Source organism: Giraffa tippelskirchi, chromosome 1, assembly GCF_054371585.1.
Source record: "Giraffa tippelskirchi isolate mGirTip1 chromosome 1, T2T-mGirTip1v1.2.pri, whole genome shotgun sequence".
Lineage (NCBI taxonomy): Eukaryota > Metazoa > Chordata > Mammalia > Artiodactyla > Giraffidae > Giraffa > Giraffa tippelskirchi.
Window position 1 is genome coordinate 10,477,099 of NC_137275.1, and position 20,885 is coordinate 10,497,983.

Genomic DNA, 20,885 nt, shown 5'->3' on the forward strand with positions numbered 1-20,885 from the left:
TCTCCCACATTGCAGGCAGATTCCTTACCATCTTGAGCCATCAGGGAAGCCAGGAAATCATTCTGAATATTCATTGTATGGACTGATGCTAAAGCTGAATCTCCAACCCTTTGGTCACTTGATGCGAAGAGCCAACTGATTGGAAAAGACCCTGATGCTGGGAAAGATTGAGGGCAGGAGGAGAAGGGGACGACAGAGGGTGAGATGGTTGGATGGCATCACTGACTCAATGGACATGGGTTTGGGTAAACTCCAGGAGTTGGTGATGGACAGGAAGCCTGGCATGCTGCGGTTCATGGGATCACAAAGAGTTGGACATGACTGAGCAACTGAATTGAACTGAAGCATAAGAATACTGATCACTGATCAATGAATGCTGGCCAAAATCAAAAAAGAGAGAGAAGCTAAAACACCAATCCTTGCCAGTGGCCAGACCTGTCTGGAGTCATTTGGGGCAAATAAAGCTTGTAACAGAGTCTCAGTGCTGTGGCCTGAGGTTCTAGTTCCCTTTTAGGGCTTGTAGTGGGGCACTAAGCAGATCAGTTAACCCGACTTTGGCTCCCAGGGTGCAAATGGAATCACTGCCAGTCTCACTTTGCATCTCGCAAATGAGTTGTGAAATCCAGACCGTGGGCCCAAAAGCACTTTGAACTCTTAAGGAAAAGCAATCATACCCACTTAGGACATCAAAGTGGCTCCCTATTTTAAAGAACTTGTGATCTGCGCTGGGCTTAGCAACTGGTAGGAGCTTAAGGACTCCAGTAATTTGCAAGGGTATATCTGAAACTACCATTTGACCTGCACAATCTCATACATGGTTTTACAGGGCTTCATCGAATGAGGCAGGAAAAGTACTTTTTTTTTTAAAGCTAATGTAAATTTGAATGTTAAGGCTTTTCAAAGAGGAGATTTAAACTGACTTTGTTTTTTTCCAGGTTTACTGAGAAGTAATTGACATACATCTCTTTAAGTTTAAGGTATACAGCCTGCTGGTTTGATTTACATCTTTTGTGCTATGATTATGACAATAAGTTCAGCTAATAGATATCTTCTCACATAAACACAATAAAATGGAAGAAAAGAAAAAAGTTCTCTTTGTGATGAGAACTCTTGGGATTTACTCTATTAGCAACTTTCCTGTATACCATACAACAGTGTCAGCTATAGTCATTATGTTGTACATTATACCTCTGATATTTATGTGTCTTTTAATTAGAAGCTTGTAATTTTTGACTACCTTCCTCCACACCCAGCCCCCAACCACAAGTTTGGTTAAAGTGACTTTTTAAAATACATAGGGGTGTGTGTGTGTGTGTGTGTGTGTGTGTGTTCAGTGGCTCAGTTATGTTTGACTCTCTGCAATCCCATGGACTACAGCCCACCAGGCTCTTCTGTCCATAGAATTTTCCAGGCAAGACTATTGGAGTGGGTTGCCATTTCCTTGGGCTTCCCAGGTGGCACTGGTGGTAAAGAACCCACCTACCAATGCAGGAGATGTAAGAGAGGACTGTTGGATCCTTGGGCCAGGAAGATTCCCTCCGGGAGGAAATGGCAACCCACTCCAGTATTCTTGCCTGGAGAATCCCCATTGACAGAGGAGCCTGGTGGGTTACAGTCCATGGGGTCACAAAGAGTGGAACATGACAGAAGCAACTTGACACAAAGGTACTCCAAATGTATTTTAAAAGTTCTAAAATATTATGTCAATATTAGTCTGGCTCAAAGAAGTGATCAGGATCATTAAAACTCCTATAATCTTATTTTCCAAAATAAGACTTGGCCTTGGCCTCCCAGATGCTACTGGTTTTATTAGACAGCCAGAAAATGCTGATCATCGTTTTGCTTTCTAAAAGGGCAGTGGGTAACATTATATGAGAAAGAGGTCAATTTCCTACAGGATTTATTACTTAGGTGGGTGTGTATTTTTAATCTGAGCAAAGTTAATGAAAGATTTTTTACACTTGAAGGGCAAATTTGATTTCTTCCAAACATTTATTTTCCAATAGTTAAGATATGGAAGAGCGACTGAAATTTCATCTAAAATAAATTACTTTGACATTCATCTGGCACGTTTTCTTTTTCTTTTAATTTCTTAACGTATTGGATGATTTGCCTTTTAGGGCCACTAGTTTGGGCTCGGATAGACAGGCAGCCTAGCTTCTCCAAGGGTATTCCAACCCCGGGACCCTGGAAACCTTACATCTGAAATTAGACTGAAGACTGGTCTAGTTCTGACACAAAACTTCCCAGGTACAGGAACTCGGGCGAAAGGGGAGCAGGGGGACCAGCTTAATTTCAGAGCTGACGTTTGCAATCCCGATGCACTAGCGAAGGCTGAGCTAAAAGCTCTGCGCTCTCCAGCTGAATCCACATCAGCTCCGGGGACGCGAAACCGAAGAGAGAGGGAGTTCAATGGCGACACGGAGCGCTGGGGAGCCGGCTCCTTGCGCGGATCCTCGCTCCGGCTGCCCGGCCGCCGGCGTCCGGGTCCGGCTGCAGTGCGAGTGGATGGCTTCCCTCGCTTCCTGGGCGGCACAGGGAGCAACCGATGCCTAAGGTGGGCACCTGCCCGAACGGAGGTCGGCCGCGCTGACGCACGTGGGAGGACCCGGCGAGGCCCGGGAGTGGAGGAAGACGTGGGCTCGGGGTTAGGACCTCGCCTTCCCTAACAAGAGTGACGGTGGAGACAGGATGCCCCAGGTTCGCAGGGACGGCAGTTACCCAACCCACAACCGGCCCCACCCTCCCGGGAGGGAGCGCTGGTCCCCTCCCCAAGTCCCATCCCCATCCCCCCAACTTCCCAGTGCTGAAACCCGGGAACTGCCGCGCCAGGGGAGGGGCGGGACTGACTCGTGCCATACCTGTCGGCGGGATTTCCCGAGCCCTGCCCGGCCGCCCCGGGAGCGGTGTGGCGAGCCGGACTCCGAGCCGATCCGACCCCGGAGCAGCACCGGAGCGGACCGGGCAGCAGTGGGCGCTCGCGATCCTCCTCGGCCCGACACGCTCTCCCTGCGGGCCAGGCCTCCTCTGTCCCCTCCTCCCGCTCCCGCTCCTCCCCCTGCTCCTCCCCTCGGCGGCGGTGATAACCTCGCCTCCCAGCCTGCAAAGTCCCCGGCGCGAGGGCAGCCGCGTACCGCCGCCACCGCCGGGTCCCCGCGGGTGCCTGCGCCCGTGTCTCGCCCGCCAGCCCGGGTCGTCCTGAAAAAACTCGCTCCGCCGGCCGCCGGGGCTCCACGGCGCTGCCCATGGCCAAGCCCGGGAGCCGACTTCGGGCGCCGTACCGGCTGGACCGCGGCGTGGCTCAGGTGAGTGCGGCGCGCGCTCGCGGCGGCGGGGGTCGCCAATGTGGGGAGCGGCAGGACCCGGGGCCGTTGAGGTGCCCCGACCTGGCATCCTGGACTTCAGGGCGAGAGCAGAGCCCAAGGTGCGTGGAGGCTGGCGCAAGTGGAGTGCACGTAGGTGGGGGAAGGAAGGCGAGACCAGAGCTTTCCCCGTCCTGCTAGCCTCCTGACTTGGTTCCTCAGCTAGGCAAGTCTTCAGGGACTGTTTTTTTTCCAGCAGGTTTCAGACTTAGTGGATTTTTTTTCCCCTTACCCCCTAGAAGAGTCAGGAGGTTTGCTTCTGCCCGACGCGTCTCTCTAGGACCGACCGTGAGGGGCAGTACGAGTGCAAAGCGCCGCGGAGCCTGGGTACCACTCTGGCTGGCAACTGGGGCGGGGATAACAGCAAAAAGTCCGTCTTGAGGGAGCATCCAGGGTGGGGAAACCTCAGTGCGTTTATCTTTGGGAACGAAGCAGAGATGGGACATCTCCCGAAGGGCGGGGAAAGCTCTGGAGGACAGAGATGGAAGCGGCGGACAGACAGTAAGTAGCTTTCCTAATGCCAAAGATGCACGGTTCTGGTTTTTCGTGTTACTTTTTACTTTTTTTTTTTTTTTAAATCCTGCGTCTGTTTCTATTTCGAGCACCTTGGGTGGTGACGGCAGATGAAGGTGAGGGGAGGAGGGGCGCCAACCCGCGGTAGAAGCGCGTAAACCCGGACTCAGAACCCGGGCACAGTCGCGGAGCCTAAAGTCTCCAGGTGTGCACCCCGGACCAGGTGGCCGATCGCGCGCAGCTCGCGCTTCTGACCCCAGCCTGTCCCAGACGCCGGCCAAAAAAAAAAAAAAAATGAGATGGAGAGGCGAGAGGGAGCGAGAGCTGGGATGCGGGGCGCGGGGCGGGGGAGGGGGGTGCGGGGAGTGTGAGGTGTGCTCTGCTCCGCGGCGGTTTGCGAGCTCCGCGAATCTTCCATCTCCTCCCCTCGGCGAGGCGAGCGTCCACGCTTCTTCGCGCTCTCAGGCCCCTCTCTCGGGAGGGGATCGCACCCCTCTTCCTCCGCCTTCCACTTTGCAGGACCAGTCGGATCCTTGCCTAGCCTTGCGCGAGTCTCGCTCCTCCCCCCTCCCCACCCGGCGCGGTCCGCTGGCTATTTTTATCCACTACTTGTACAGAGATGCTTTCGGGGGGGATTCTGGGGAGGCGACTCCAAATCTGGTGTCTTCTCGCTGCGCTTCCAGAAGCGGTCCCCTCCTAGCAGGGAGCAGCCGCGAGGAACGGCCGAGGGATGAAGACGGAGCTCTTGAAACCCCGGTTTCACCTGCCCTGCTTTTCCGCCGGCCGCTAGCTGCGGGCGCGGATCCCAGAGGGTCCCATAGCGCCCAGGCGCCGGTGCTTGGCTGGCTTTTGTGGCCGCAACCCGTTTACCCTCAGGATCCTTTGGGTCCTACTTGGGCGTTCTTGCTCTGCAGCCTCATCTTACCCGATTTTGTTGAAATGCAATTGCCCACTACCGTTCAAGGGTTAATTTCAGGAATTTCATGTTAAAAAAAAAAAAAAGGACAGGGAGATAACCCAACTTCTGCCTCCTTGCGTTTCTAAACCCCATCCTTTGGCGTTCGAAATTATTCTTCCTTTCTGCTTCCTCGGTAGTGATTGGGCGCGACTCGAATAAGCCTGACCAAGTGAAATTCCAGGAGATGAACGCTTCAGCTGCAGATCCCCGCTCTTTATATTTCTAGTGCTTAGATTTTTTTTTTCCCTTTCCTCCCTTAGTATTGCAGAAATAACATATTGAAATGGACCATTGTGTTACATAAGATTTTCTCCAGCGCTCGGCAGAGCAAAATCAACTTCTCATGGAGCGGTTTCAGGGCTTCAGCGGGTCCCCCTAACTCAGCCTAGTTTGCCTGGGATCAACAACTTCGTGACTAAGCACTCTTAAGTCGAAACAGTTCATTACCATGACAGCATCCACTGAGGATCCCTTACAGAGGCATCTTGAGCCTTGCTTTTGGGGCTTCTGATCCAGCCTAAAGCTGCCTGCTGTACAGTGCACTGTAGCTTTAAGATGGGAGATTCTTTGCTTGGGAAACTGGTGAGAAAGTGATACCTTGAACTCTACAGGGGAGATGAGGAAAAGCCCATGGTTCTTAGCTGTGCTGTTGGTGTGCCTTGTGTGAAATTTCAAGTCTTCTACGTTGTTGTTCAGGAACCCTTTACTTGGATTCTCCCGCGTAATTGGGGATGTGCTTTTGTTCTGAAAAGAAGACCGTTCTCTTACTGGAAATGTCCAGAGAGCTCCTTGAAGGGAAATGCGATGTGGAAGCTTTCCTTATCTTGAATTAAAATTTGATGATGGCTAGAAAGAGGCTAGGGAGAGGGACTGGCTGATGTAACGTGCTTGATTGGTACACAGTGCCTTTTCCAGAACAGAGCGTCTACCCAGAGTGGTCCAAACCCACAGTGAGGCCTGAGTCACCTTCCGGCTATAGAACCCAGTTTGGAGAAAGGGATAGTAAAAGGGTACTGATGTCCTGGTGGAACTGAGTCTGTATTCAGGGTCAGGGCTGAAAATTCAGGCTCCAAGTCCTGCTTCTATGCCAGGGTTCTTGTGTACCAGACAGTCTTGGAGGAGTAAAGGCAAGTAGCAACTTTGGTGAGTAGCAGAAGCCTTCTCCCTGCTCTGTGGCAAATGAAGTGACTTTCTGGCTGTTGCTGAAAGCTGTAACTTTCCAGCTGGTATTGGAAAAGATCTGTGTTGTTCCCCATCGCTTTGATGTAAGTATCTTCCTTCAACCCCTCTAACGGCCCAGTACTTCCCAGTCAGGCCAGCCTTTTCCAGTGGGGAATGGCAAGACTGCTAGCGGGATTTGGAACCAGCTTTTTGCCTCAGGACCCTAAGAAAATTCTTTTTTTTTCCTCTCTGAGCCTCAGATTCATCCTCTAAAAAATAGAGCTTGAAAGATTATTATGAGAAAGTGAGAAAATATATGTGGAGAGCATTTGGGCAGTTCTAAAACACTGGTGAAAACCCTACTGGGTTACTTAATTTCCTTTTCCTGCAAATTTCATTTGGTCTATTTTAATGCTAATTTTCATTTTAGCTTGTGAATGTCTGTGTGAATTACATATGCTAAACATTCAATGAGGGAGAGGATTTCATATAATGGGCCAGTATCTCCTGATTATTCCACCTGAAATTCACCAGCATCAGGCCACACTGCTTCTGAGAACCATTAGTTTCTTGTTTGTAAAATCAGAGTTAAAGTTTTTTGGTGTCTTTTTTTTTCTTTTAAGCTTAATGCGTTTTGTATATCAGAAGGAAATGTATGTTTCAGGAAGGGCCTTGGTATTGATTAACCAAAAAAGGAAGAATGTTGCAGATGAGTGTTAGCAGTTGGGAAAAAGGGATACATGATCAGTTTTAGAAGATGACCCAGGTCTCCCTTGTCTACATCTGTCATCTAGCATAAAGCACTGTCTCTCTGTTGCATTTTTGGTGTTCAAAATTTGTCCCCAGGTGCTAGCTAAGTGGCTCAAATAATATTTTCAAAATAAGTGAATGAATGCTTGAACTGAATCTTCACAGCAAGCTCATGCGGTACACAGGCAGATGGCAACATTTCTATTTTAAAGATTTGGAATCTGCTGATTAGAAAAGTTAATTAATTTTCTAAAGGTACAAAGGATTCCAGATTGGAGTTGAGGTCTGCCTGTTCTCATTCCATTCCGCTGTACAGCCTGTGTTGCCCTCTCTCCCCTCACCACTTAAAATCCTTCTAATCCGTAGTGGACTTTTGTATTTTGTAAGATTTTCAGCAATCAAACACCCTTCTTCTTCAGGGAGGTACCAAGCTTCCCTCAGGTTGGCTTAGCGGTAAAGAATCCACCTGCCAATGCAAGTGACATGGGTTCAGTTCCTAGATGGGGAAGATCTCCTGGAGAAGGAAATAACCCACTCCAGTATTCTTCTTTGGAAAATCCCATGGATGGAGGAGTTCATGGGGTCGCAGAGAGTTGGACAAGACTTAGCCACTAAACAGCAGCAACAACAACCTCCCCTCATGGAGGGGCTTTTCCATGGAGGGGGTGGGGACTCATTCTCTGTATCCATATCTCTGAGCTCTGAACTGGGGCTCAGCCTGGTGATCCCACCTGACGCTTGGAATCTCAAAGGACTGACTGAAGGGCAAAAGGATAATTGAGAGTTTATTTACCAGTGTGAGTCATGAACCAAGAAGCATCAGCTGCAGCCTCAGTGTTTTAGGATGTCCCAGGGATGATATTCCAGTGGCATAATCCTGATGCTCCCAGGTTCTCTTCGTTTCGTCTCGTTTCCAAGACTGGCTTTCCAGCTTCTCATGAATTCCTCGAGGTAACTCATAGGCTTCAAGTAAATTCCTTCTCTCTCGAATTCAGTCAGTATTGTAACCAGCTGATATCAGCCTCTCACAATCCATCTTCAGGCCTGCCTCCGGCATGAAGCTTTCTGAGCTTCCTCTACCCACAGGGAATTAAGTTTCATAGCTTTTTCAGGCCCTTAGAGTAATATTTACTGGTCCGTAGTATGTCAACAGTTATGTGATACCACCAGAGTTCTAGAAAAATGAATACATTATTCTTCCGAGAAATAGCCTGGACATAACGGAAATAGGTCCTAGTGGGCATTTTTTTCTTTTTTTTTTTTTTTTTTCTCCATGCTGTGTGTTTTTTGGTAACTTTCCAGCAGGGGTCGCTCACTCAAATGGCTTCAGCAGCCCCGCAAGTAAATAGCCTGAGTGAAACAGGCCTGGGGACAGGCTGGGTAAGGGGGATGTCTTGGCTCTGACCCAGCACACAAGCTGGGACCTTAGGCTCTGACTTGCTGAGTATAATTTTATTTTCCAAGATAGGCTGTAAGTTTACAATTTTATGTAGAATCGACTGACTTTTAAGTTGTGTCAGTTGCTCCGGGTGCCCAACTCTCTATGATCCCGTGGACTGTAGCCCACCAGGCTCCTGATCCATGGGGTTTTTCAGGCAAAGAAGACTGGAGTGGGCTGCCATTTCTTTCTCCAGGGGATCATCCCAAACCAGGGATGGAACCCACATCTCCTGCATTGGCAGGTGGATTCTTTATTGCTGAGCCACCAGGAAAGCCCTTGACTTTTAATTGTATCTGTGTGTGTGTGTGATCAGTCATATCAGATTCTTTGTGACCCCATGGACTGCGGCCTGCCAGGATCCTCTGTCCATGGAATTTTCCAGGCAAGAATACTGGTGTGAGTTGAAGTTTCCTACTCCAGGGGATCTTCCCAACCCAGGGGTCAAACTCCAGTCTCCTGCCAGTAGCTAGTTTTTAAAATAATATGATATGCACCAAACAAAACACTTCTATAGGTAGACCTCCTTCCTCATCTGTACCTGTATCCCACAGGCCTCCAGTTCATGGCCTCTGGGTTCCAGGCATAGAAAAGAAATTGGTGGGACTACAGAGGCTCAGTATAATCAGTTATTCATAAGCTTGAGGCAAAAGTGCATCAGGAGTGTGGTGTAAACAGTGTTCCTGTGAGTTAAATTTTGCATTTACAGAATTTCTGTTTGCCGGGTTACTTTTTCCTTGTCCTGTAAGCAGCGACACCAATCACATTTTTGCCCTTAACATGTATTTATTGAGTTCCAGTCGTGTACCAAGCGGTGTTCTTCTCACTGGGGACACAATAGGGGATACAGCAGATGGAAAGCTTCGCTCTTCTGCTTGTCTTCAGTGGAGGAGACAGGTAAAAGCAAGATGGGGAAGGACAGTCCATCTTAGGTCAGACTCTTAGGTGCTAAGAATAAAGATAAATTAGGGGAAATGTCAGGGTACTGGGGTAACGCCTTTGGCAGGGGGCCAGGAATCTCCAGGTTCAGTCTCGGATCCAATATAACCGAAGTCAGGTCAGACATAAAGGACATAAAGGATTTGAGGATTTGGGAGTTTGGACCTAGTTGCTGCTGTGGGTAAACCCCTAAGAGCAGACTCTTCCCTTAGTTTTAATGAGGTCACCTCTTGAGCCCATTCATTGAGTGTCCAACAGGTGGTAGGCGCTACATTAGGTGCTAGAATCCATTAACAGACAGACTTTCCTGTCCTCCAGGAAATTGTAGGCCAGTGTGAAAGACATGAGCAAACAATCACAAAAGAGTAGATTGCTAAAGTGAGCAACAAGGGTGAGAAGGGAGTCTTAACCATTGAATTTTGACACTCAGAACGCTGACATTCAGCATCTTTTTGACTTTTTAAGATTTTTTACTTTTTAACATAGACTGTTGTTAAAGTCTTTATTGAATTTGTTGCAACGTTGCTTCTGTTTTATGTTTTGGCCTGTTGCCTGTGAGGCATGTGGGATCTTAACTCCCTGACCAGGGATCGAACCCAGGTCCCCAGCATTGGAAGGTAAAGTCTTAACTACTAGTCTGCCAGGGAAGCCCCCCATTTAGCATCTTTTTAATGGACCATCTGAGATGTACCAGAAACAGTTTAGATATGTGCTTTTCAACCTATTTGAACCCTGGACCCCATCATCAATAAAAATTTTTTGAAGCTTTTTTTTTTTTAAAACTGGCCATGACAGTTTGTATTCTTAACCAAATTTCATTTTGTATCAAGAAAATGGAGTCTCTAAAGAATCTGTGCTAAGTACTTAGGCCCTTTGAGACTCCAGTACATCTCCCTCTCTAGTCGACTCTGCCATTGATGGTGACTGTTGTTGCCAGGGTAGTTGCACAGAAGTGGGAATTAAAAAAAAAGTTGTTGTTCTTGAGGAACTTACAGTTTAGTATGGCAGTCAGATAAATGAGCAATTTTTTTGCATATGAACCGAGAAATGCATTCTGTTTGGGCCTTTGCTTGCAGCATCAGGTAGGCCTGCCTTTGAGAACAACTTCTTTCCAATGACTCTATGTATTTCTTTCATGGCAATCCTCTTTCCCACAGCACAGTTTTGCAGCCATAATGTTTATCTAGAGTTGTCCTGTTACTTCATTGGTTCACATGCTCCCCACCTTTCATGCCCCCATCAGATATACACCCGGTATGAGCAGGCATCTGGATCTTCAGGTTTGTTTCCGCCACCAGTTTACAGAACAGTGTGTCTGGTTCCAAGTAGTTGCTCAGAAAAGAAACAAGAGGCAACATTTCTGCCTGGGGGAACTGGGAAAGGCTTCAAGGGGGAAAGAAATATTTAAGGAAAAAGAGAGAGGCTTGTGGAGAAAAGCCAATGAATGGTGATGATACAAGATAATCAAAATATGGCCCCAAGCCATCTCATTTGTCCATTTTAGAGATCCTCAATGTGGTCAGCTCAGGTTAATAGCAGGCATGTTAAACACAAACCCTTCCCTGAATAGATTCTGGCAGCACAAAAGCACTCTGGCATGAAAAGAAGGAAAATGATTTAAAAAGAATGAAAAAATGGAAAAAAAAATTAAAAAAATAAGAGAAAAGAATGAAAATGATAACTCTTAACTTCCATCTAGAACTTTCATACCCACTGTCTCCTTTTTCTCTTGTACCCGGTTCTTCAAGGGAGACAGGGATCTTACTTAGCATCTTTATTTTATATTTAAGGAAACCAAGATTCAGAAAAGTGACTTTTCTTAGATCCTCAGAACGAAGGCAGCAGACCCCGGGTCCAGGGCCACAATTCTCCGCTTGCAGTGAGCAGATGGCTCAAGGTGGAGACTGGATAAATCCCTGGGGGGCTGTGTAGCCCACATTTTCTATAAGCAAAGGAATGTATTTAGATTTGAAACATTCATGTCTCCTTTGATTTTTTGAGAACTTCCACTTCAACACTTTCCGAGATGCATTTTGTGTCTTGTTGAATTTCCCCTAGAATTCCTACAGATTAGGTACACCCTGCAGTAGGGTTGTTTTTGTGTAAACATCTTCACTCTTTAAGGAGAGTATATCAGAGTCCTGTATCAGCAGTTAACATATAGTGGGAGAAAGGTGATTGCAGATGCAGCTGAAATGAAAAGGCTTGCTCTTCTAGCTGTGCTCAGAGAAATACATACTTGAGTGGCCCGGAGTGAAAGCAAGCCGGCACGACACCACCTCCGAAAAACTCAATTGCGCTTGATATAAATTCCATCTTCAGCCAGATTTTTCCCAGTGTCCCTGATAGGAAGGCCGGAGAAGGTGTCAATTACAGGTTTCTGGAATAAGGTGTAGGAGTTATTCTCAAAGAATGTGGCTTTTGAAGTCGTGCCTGTTTGAATTTCTGATCTCCTTACTGATGGTATCACCCTGAGAAATAGACAGTTTTTCTGGGTCTCAGATTTTTCAGTATTTTAATGAGGATTAAAGGAGATTGCCCTTGTCAAATGCCTAGCCTAATGCTCAAGAAAACACATGTTCTTCTTATGCAGGGTTGCCTGATTTCACAAGTAAGAATACAGGATGATCAGTGAAATTTGAATTTTTAATAAAGAACATATACTCTTTTAGTATAGGTATATCCCAGATACTTCATATTTAGACATGATTGATTGTTTTTCTGGAATTTAAATTTAACTGGAAGTCTTCTGGAATTTAAATTTAACTGGAAGTCCTATATTTTATTAAGCATCCCTATTCTTGCAGTGACAGTTGTAGGTGATGCCTTTGGTGAAACTTCCAGAGCTGTAGGCAGTGAGAGAGGGAAGAACACAGTCATTTGGAGGTGAAGTAATTTAGCCACGTATGATCCAAGGAGAGAAGGAAGGGCTGTTTTCTCTGATGAGCTTAGCAACAGATCAAACCGAGGCAAATTTACTTATTTGGGAAAAAAAGCAGAAGAATTGTGGACAAGTCAGATCTCTCCCATCTATGCAGCAGATTACTCCCAGCAGCCTTTGGGAAGAAGGCATTTCAGCCCTTGAGGCCACCAGGGGAGCAGCCAGTCCACCAATGCAGCACATTATTCAACCCAAACATTGCTCTGAGCTCATTACTGCAGGACTGGAGTTGGAACCATGAGATGCACACAAGGGCTCCACTGAGGACACTGAAGGAGTGCTTTGTGCTTTGAAAACTCACACTTGCAATTGCTCCCTCCTCGGATGAATCCAAAGCTAATAAAACAGTGAGAGGGCCTTTCAGACTGGCTCCTCCCAAGCAGATGACCTCAGGTTATGAATTGAGTCCGAGATCTCCCCAGGACTGCTGGACTACATCATTCTGAGGATGGCCATGGAGATGTGTTTCCATTTCAGGTAATAACCTAGTGGGAACTCAATAAGCAATACTTTGGTTGCCAGTGGACTTTTCCTAAGCAGAGTTTAATGCTTTCTTCTATAGTAAGATACTGCTTATGCCAAAATATTGTTTCTGTTGCATCTGAAATTACTAACTCTTCGTTTAAATTAAGCTGCTTACTAGCAGTGTGTTTATATGGAATATGGACCAAAAAGAAAGCAAAGTGGTTTGGCGGGTTGCATGTAGACTGACTCAGTCAGAGAGATCTGGTTAGATCCACTATGCTACCTCTTGGCCATGCAACAGGAGACTAGTTATCTCCCATCTCTAAGCCTCAGTCTCCACATCTTCAAAATGGGCATAATTAAAATTATAGCAGATAATTGTTTAGTTAACATTAAATTAAATAAATAATGTCAAACATTTACACAATGCCTGACTCATCAGCATTAAAAAAAAAAAAGATGCTGTTAATAAGATAACAAAAGAAAGCAGTGTAGACTTCTAGATTGCAAACTCAATGTTATATCACCGAAAGCATGGATTTCATACCTCATGTTCTTGGGAGACTGAATCTTTTGACCTTTGTTTCTTTAGTCTTAATTTATATAGTGTGAGCAAATCTTATTTCATTTTCTGGGCCAAAGGCTTAGAAGCAGCAGTGCAGAAAGGGTACAGCAGGAACCGTCAGGGGAAGACAGACAAAGTACAGAGAGAGAAGGGAAGGAGGAAGAACCCAGGAAAGAAGGAGGGAAGAAAAGGGAGGAGAAGCCAGGACAGAAAAGGATTATGAGCAGACAGAGGATTTGTAGCCCGGGGAAATGCAGTGTGGCCTCTTGTAGCAGGAAGTCCCTGGTTAAATCCTCTCCAGATAGAGTCATTTAAGTAAATGTCACTCCCTCTCCCTGTCCCAAGGCTTCTCAGGATCTGGGCGTAATACCTATGACCTTGAGGAAAGGATGTACAAATTGTAGTGGTGGAACTGGAAAGAATGTAGAACCTGATGGAACTAGAGAAGCTGAGGCCTTTCTCCCTGCTCTGAGTCAGCAGGAAGTCCCAGATGACAACTGAACACAAGGGAACCCAGTGCCATCTGGTGGAGGCACTGGCCACCAAGCCCCTCATGGTCCTCCACATGATGCCAGGGGTGGGTCTGTTACTTTGGGTTTGGTTTTATTGCCATTCATTTCACAGGAGCTCTTTTTATTTTAACTTTATTTTTTCTTGGGGTATAGCCCATTAACAATGCTGGGATAGTTTCAGATGAACAGCAAAGGGACTCAGCCATACACATACATGTATCCATTCTCCCCTAAAATCCCCTCCCATCCAGCCTGCCACATAACATTGAGAAGAGTTCCATGTGCTATACAGTAGGTCCCTGTTGGTTATCCGTTTTAAACATAGCAGTGTGTACATATCCATCCTAAACTCCCTAACTATCCCTTCCCCTCATCCTGCCCCTAGCAACCATAACCTCATTCTCTAAATCTGTGAGTCTCTTTCTTAAACATGGGCTCTTATTAGAGAGAGTTTCGGGTGGCATCTCTCCTGCCCTGCTTTCTCCCTGTGACATGGTTCCTTCCCCCCTGACCTCTCAGCCCCATCTACACTCACATCAGAGGAACTGACCTTTTCTGGGGGACAAGCCAGTCCTCAGTTGTTCAGTGAGGCAGGAGCATCTTTGGGGCCAGAGCGCTATGGAGATCACAGCACAGGAGAATCGCCCCTGCTCCTGACAACACTGCATTATTTGAGGTTTTTGACATTGGAGAAAATGCTTTTGTTTTTCCCAACCTTGGCGGCTGTCCTGTTAAATGCCATTACATTTCCCCGTGGACCTTTTGGGCTTCTTCCCTGGTGGCTCAGTGGTAAAGAATCCACCTGCCAATGCAGGGAACACAGGTTTGATTCCTGGGATGGGAAGATCCCCTGAAGAAGGAAATGGCAACCCACTCCAGTTTTCTTGTCTGGGAAATCCCATGGGCAGAGGAGCCTGGTGTGGCTACAGTCCGTGGGGTCACAAAGAGTCACACACGACTAGCAACTAAACAGCAGCAACAACATGGACCTTCTGCTGCTAGAAACACTAGATAATATATGTAAAATACCCATTGGAAAGTCTGGTACTGAGTAAGTGTGTATAAGGCAGCACTTAGTAGTGATTATGAGCTTTTCTTGCTAGTAAGCCTGATCTTGTGTGAAAAGCAGATTAAGAATGTTACTAAGGCTCTAGCTGTGTGTCCCCACCCAGGCCACCTTGTCCTTCGCTGATCTGTCCAGGTCGGGAGAAGCCCAGGATGACGATGACCCCAACAGCTGCCCTTACCCTCTGCTCTCACGTAGGAAGGGAGCAAAGTTGAGGGACTCTTAATCAGGAAAGAAAATCTTTCTCAAAAGCCTGCAGGAGATTTCCCTGTGAAACAGAGAAGTTTGAAGTTAGTCACTCAGTCGTGTCCGACTCTTTGTGACCACATGGACTATACCCATCAGGCTCCTCTGTCCATGGGATTCTCCAGGCAAGAATACCAGATCAAACCCAGGTCTCCACATTGCAGGCAGACTCTGCTGACTGAGCCACCAGGGAAGCCAGATTTCCCTATGGGTTCCCTTATCCAAAAATTTGGTCACGTGCACACAGGCCAGAACTGCGGAAGGAGAAACTAAGGCACAGCCATTTGAAACTGTGGAAGAGCCAATTAATCAAATAATAAGCCAATTAATCTGGGTCATCCAGAATCGATCCCTTTCGCCTTTGAGCAACTACAGGAGACATAAGGGAGACACAGTTTCGATCCTTGGGTTGGGAAGATCCCCTGGAGGAGGGCATGGCAACCCACTCCAGTATTCTTGCCTGGAGAATCCCCATGGGCAGGGGAACCTGGCAGGCTACAGTCCATGGGGTTGCAAAGAGTCAGACACGACTGAAGTGATTTAGCATGCACATGTCTTTGAGCAACAATTACATTTATGTTTGTATCTTGCAATTGGTGTTGGATGCTGCTCCTCCCTATAACATCTCTGACTGCTGTCTTCAGCTGAAATGTAAATCTTATACTCTTCTGGTTTTGCTTTTCTTCCCTGCCCCCCCCAGCTTTATAACTTTTATAACTTTTTGCAATCTACAGTATTTCTCTAGCTCTGACCCACTGTTCAGAACACCAATATAATCTGAACCGTGGTGCACAATGTCCCATGGAGTCCATGGTTTACAGCATTGGTGTTTGAGTACAGGACACTTAAACGCAGATGAGATCTGGGCCCAACTATATTGCTACATCACAATATCCCTTTGGGCAAGGTTATCATTTCTGCGAACCTCCCATACTCTTCATGATTTTTTCATACACTTATTTAATGTTTAATCTGTTCCAGTAGATTAAATCACAGGAGGATGGAGGCTTTGTCTGGACCCCTCAACCCCTAGATCAGTGCTGAACCAGGATGTGGTAGGCAGCTGTCACCCAAGAAATAACTATTGACCAAAAAAACTAAGGACCCCAACATATTCTGTTTTATTGATTTGTCAGGATTAAAGGTAGTGGTTATAGAGAACATTTAACGTTCATGATGTTGTTTAGTAGCTAAGTCACGTCTGATTCTTTTGCAACCCCACGGGACTGTAGTCCTCCAGGCTCCTCTGTCCATGGGGTTTTCCAGGCAAGCATACTGGAGCCGGCTGCCATTTCCTACTCCAGGGAATCTTCCTGACCCAGGGATCGAAGCCTCGTCTCCCTTGTCTCCTGCATTGGCAAGTGGACTCTTTACCACTGAGCCACCAGGGAAGCCTTAATGCCCGTAATGTGTGCTCCAAACCTAGCTGTTAATAATGCAAGTAATGATGCAATTCCAAGTCCCACAGCCTGGCATTCCCACGCTACTCTTCCAAGCCTTGTCCGTCGCCGTCCTCTGTTCTGATTCCTACCTCATGGTCTGCCCACAGGACTGCCCACTATTTCCCCAGATGAATCAGGAACATAGACATCCCCACCCTTTGCCCGGGCTGTGCTCCCTTTGCCAGTCCCCTCCCCTTTCTTCTTAGCTCCAAAGTCTGTCCTTCCCTCAGATCTGTCTTGGATGCTCTCTGCTTCCCACCTCCCATACACAATAGATGATATTCCTGTGGCAGCATCCTGCTGTCTGTCTTTAGGCTCACAGTAGGGTTACACTCCCCCCATCTGAAGGTCAGATGGCCTTGGGACTTGCTGCGGGCAGTGAAAGTGACAGGAAGCGCTGTGTGACTTCCTGGAGCTGGAAGGGTCAGCTGAGGTTCTATGCACGTTCTCCCGGCTCTGGCCCCAGATGGCTGGCGCTGTCTTTCTAGGTCTCTGCAACCCTCGAGTGGGCAGAGTCCTGCCACCAATCCGAATGGGACAAGAGGCTGAGGGTTGGGGGTGCTGAGATGCAGGGTCTATTCTCGGTGCTCCCGGCCTCTCTGGCGCCATGATGTTGCTGTAATTGACATGGGCTTGGCTGCTTCCCGCAGGAAACGGCTGCCACGGGAGAGCAGGATAAACCTCTGCTCGCAGCTCTGCACCAGCTCCTGCCTGGTTGCCGATCTCAGTGCAGGATTGCGCAACAGAAGGTGGATCTATGCAGGGAGAAGGCCTGAAAAAAAAAAAAAAAGAAGCCTCCCATCACAGCTGCTGGAAGTGAAAGTACCGTTACCATAAACAGAAACTGGAGTCTTTGTGAGAAGCCTGAGGTTTTAGTCCAGATTTGGGAGCTCAGATGGGCAGCTGTGTTGTTGGTGGTCCATCAGGGAATGAAAGTGACCTGAGTAAATGGTCTCTGGGTAACATCAGTGCCACCCAGTGCTCAGTTCTCTCCTGAGCCCTCTAGTTGCAGGCAGCCCTGTGTGCACCAGCCTTCCCCCAGCCTGGCAGCCCTTGTTCCAAGGATGGCTTTACATTAGTTCGTCTTGAAAGTGGGCTTCCCCGGTGGCTCAGCTGGTAAAGAATCTGTCTGCCAATGCAGGAGACACAAGAGACATGGTTTCGATCCCTGGGTCAGGAAGATTTCCTGGAGGAGGAAATGGCAACCCATTCCAGTCTTCTTGCCTGGGAAATCCCATGGACAGAGGAGCCTGGCAAAGAGTTGGACATAACTGGGCACACATGCACAGACACACAGTCTTGAAAATCAAGCCTGCCTTGACCTTGCTCTGCTCCCAGCCAGGCTTCCTGGCCACATGGATTCTAGCAGAAGCTGCAGAAGGGCTCAGGGTTGCATGGAGCCACTTATGAGGATTCCAGTTACACAAGCCACCGGACCCTGCTGATTGAAACAATCTCACATTCAGAATTGCCTTCACCTGCCGCCTTTTTTACTTGAAGAGTTATTTACAGTCCTCCGCAAAGATGGTGCCAAGGCTAATTATCTCATAATCGTTGTCCTTTAAAAACGTTAGACTAAGAGCCACTTTATGGTTTTCATTCTGCTATTTTCTTTGTCATCTCTCTCTCTGTGAATGGCTCTCAATGCTCAAAATTTTCCGCTTTCCCTAAAGAATACTTTTCCTTACATGTCAGTTGTTTTTTTTTTTAATAAATTTATTTATTTTAGTTGGGGGCTAATTACTTTACAATATTGTAATAGTTTTTCCCATACATTGACATGAATCAGCCATGGGTTTACATGTGTTCCCCTTCCTGGACGCCCCACCCACCTCCCTCCCCATCCCATCCCTCTGGGTCATCCCATTGCCCCGGCCCTGAGCCCTTGTCTCATGCATCGAACATGGAATGGTGTTCTGTTTCACATATGATAATATACATGTTTCAATGCTATTCTCCCAGAACGTCCCACCCTCACCTTCTCCCTCAGAGACCATAAAATTGTTCTATGCATCTGTGTCTCTTATTCTGTCTCGCATATAGGGTTATCGTTACCATCTTTCAAATTCCATATATATGCATTAGTATACTGTATTGGTGTTTTTCTTTCTGGCTTACTTCACTCTGTATAATGGGCTCCAGTTTCATCCATCTCAGTAGAACCGATTCAAATGTATTTTTTTAATGGCTGAGTAATATTCCATTGTGTATATGTACCACAGCTTCCTTATCCATTCGTCTGCCGATGGACATCTAGGTTGCTTCCATGTCCTGGCTATTGTAAACAGTGCTGCGATGAACATTGGGGTGCATGCGTCTCTTTCAGTTCTGGTTTCCTCGGTGTTTATGCCCAGCAGTGGGATTGCTGGGTCATATGGCAGTTCTATTCCCAGTTTTTTAAGGAATCTCCACACTGTTCTCCATAGTGGCTGTACTAGTTTGCATTCCCACCAACAGTGTAAGAGGGTTCCCTTTTCTCCACACCCTCTCCAGCATTTATTGCTTGTAGACTTTTGGATAGCAGCCATTCTGACATGTCAGTTTTTGAAATGTTGCAATTCCTTTCTTTACTTAGGACCATTATTTAAGCAGGCTAGGTGTTATAAAAATCTGAATTTTAATTGCTATTATTGTCCTTTTACTTCTCTTTTCAAGCTGATGTCATCATACTACTGTTAATCTGGTATTATTGAACTCCTTTGTCTTGAGGGTTTACCTTTGTATCAGGTGAGCTGAAGTGTTTTTCCTCAATATCTCATTTAAATCTTACAGCCACTCAACACTGTAGAAACCACTCCCTTTTTTGCGTATGTGGTTGCTTAGTCATGTCCAACTCTTTGCAACCCCATGGACTGCAACCCGCCAGGTTCCTCTGTCCATGGGATTTTCCAGGCAAGAATACTAGAGTGAGTTGCCAGTTCCTTCTCCAGAGGATCTTCACGATCCAGGGATCAAACCCACATCTCCTGCATTAGCAGGTGGATTCTTTACCACTGAGCCACACCAGGGGAGCCCCCCACTTTCTTTAGATGGGAAAAATAAGACCCAGAGAGATGAGTGACTTTTTCATGATCAAATAACTAAGCCAGGATTTAAACCCCAGCAGATATCAACTCACTTGCTTTGATCTTCCCACACCATTCTATTTATTTCTCTGTTTATATGCTTTCCTCTGGATGTCATTTAAAAGCATATTGAACTGGTTTTTTGTCCTCACCAGACTTCTGAGTGTTTCCTAGGTGTTTTTCCATGAAGTATGTCCCAAACTTCCTCTTCCTGGCCTCCTTTAATTTGTTTAAATAGTGTTTATCCCAGATCCTCCTCCATCTAATTGGTCCAGAAGTGTCTATTTCCACATCCATCTTCCTCCTTCCACAGTGGGCCTCTGGGGGCTGTGGAGGGACCTGTCTCCTTCTTGCATCCCTGACTGGTGTCCAGAAGGTACCTGTGCTCTGGAGTCCTCGTGTCCATGTCCTGAGCAAACGGTGTAGTATCCTGGATGGTATCTGAGAGAAGAAGAAGGGTAATGTGTGTAAGAAGAAATCTTGAAATTTAATTTAGTGACCCACATTATTAAATGTCTTTCTTCCTGTGACTCTAAATGCTTGAAAGACACTTGTGGACAGCCAAACCAGAAATGTCAGCATAATCATTGATACCTCATTTAATGGGAACCATTGAAGTTTGGCCTAGCCCCTCATTTGCCCCGACATATGGAACACCGAATGCTGAAGAATTGATGCTTTTGAACTGTGGTGTTGGAGAAGACTCTTGAGAGTCCTTTGGACTGCAAGGAGATCAAACCAGTCCATCCTAAAGGAAATCAATCCTTAATATTCATTGGAAGGACTGATGCTAAAGCTGAAGCTCCAATACTTTGGCCACCTGATGCAAAGAGCTGACTCATTGGAAAAGACTCTGATGCTGGGAAAGATTGAAGGCAGGGGGAGAAGGGGACGACAGAGGATGAGATGGTTGGATGGTATCACCGACTTGATGGACTTGAGTTTAAGCAAGCTCCAGGAGATGGTGAAGGACAGGGAAGCCTGGAGTGCTGCAGTCCATGAGCTCACAAAGAGTCGGACACGACTGACTGACTGAACAACAGCGAATGCTGGTTTGAGTTTGATCCTAGTCTGAAGCACAAAGCCAGGCCATCAAGTTCACACCAGCTGGTGGGGAAATGAAAGAGGTTGTCAGTGTGGGCAGTCTGTGTGGCTCAGTGACCAAGATGCCTGTAGTGATTTATTCTTTGACATCTTTGAAAACGTCCCTTTGGAAATGCATCGTCATAGAAACATCACGTAGGCAAGACCTCAAGGCACGTGGTAGCTTCCTTAGTGCCTTGATGGTCTTGAGAGGATATGAGAGTTGCAGGAAGTCTTAAAAACTTGGTTTATCATCAGAGTTCTAACTCACTCAAACACACATGCATACACATACATACAGATTTTATGTAGCAAATTCCTTTCAGAAGGAACTGGAATAGGAAATCCCATGGATAAACCTTCATGTCGTGCGTGCATG

At 46.8% G+C, this 20,885-nt stretch overlaps 2 protein-coding genes across 2 annotated transcripts in view; one reads left to right on the forward strand and one right to left on the reverse strand.

Annotated features, from left to right (window-relative positions):
* Positions 1-920: 920 nt before the first annotated feature.
* LOC145515370 (uncharacterized) lies at positions 921-3,247 on the reverse strand. The gene is made up of 3 exons (XM_081515601.1): positions 3,093-3,247; positions 2,862-3,009; positions 921-2,665 (listed from the first exon to the last, which is right to left on the reverse strand). Exons 1-3 carry the CDS (start codon positions 3,245-3,247, stop codon positions 2,126-2,128), a joined length of 843 nt encoding a protein of 280 aa, XP_081371727.1. The 3' UTR covers positions 921-2,125.
* The window catches only part of HS3ST1 (heparan sulfate-glucosamine 3-sulfotransferase 1), a 35,016-nt gene continuing 17,244 nt past the window's right edge, over positions 3,114-20,885 (forward strand). The window contains exon 1 of the mRNA XM_081486829.1: positions 3,114-3,305. The gene's annotated coding sequence lies outside the window, so the exon portion shown is untranslated. The remainder of the gene's footprint in view (positions 3,306-20,885) is intronic.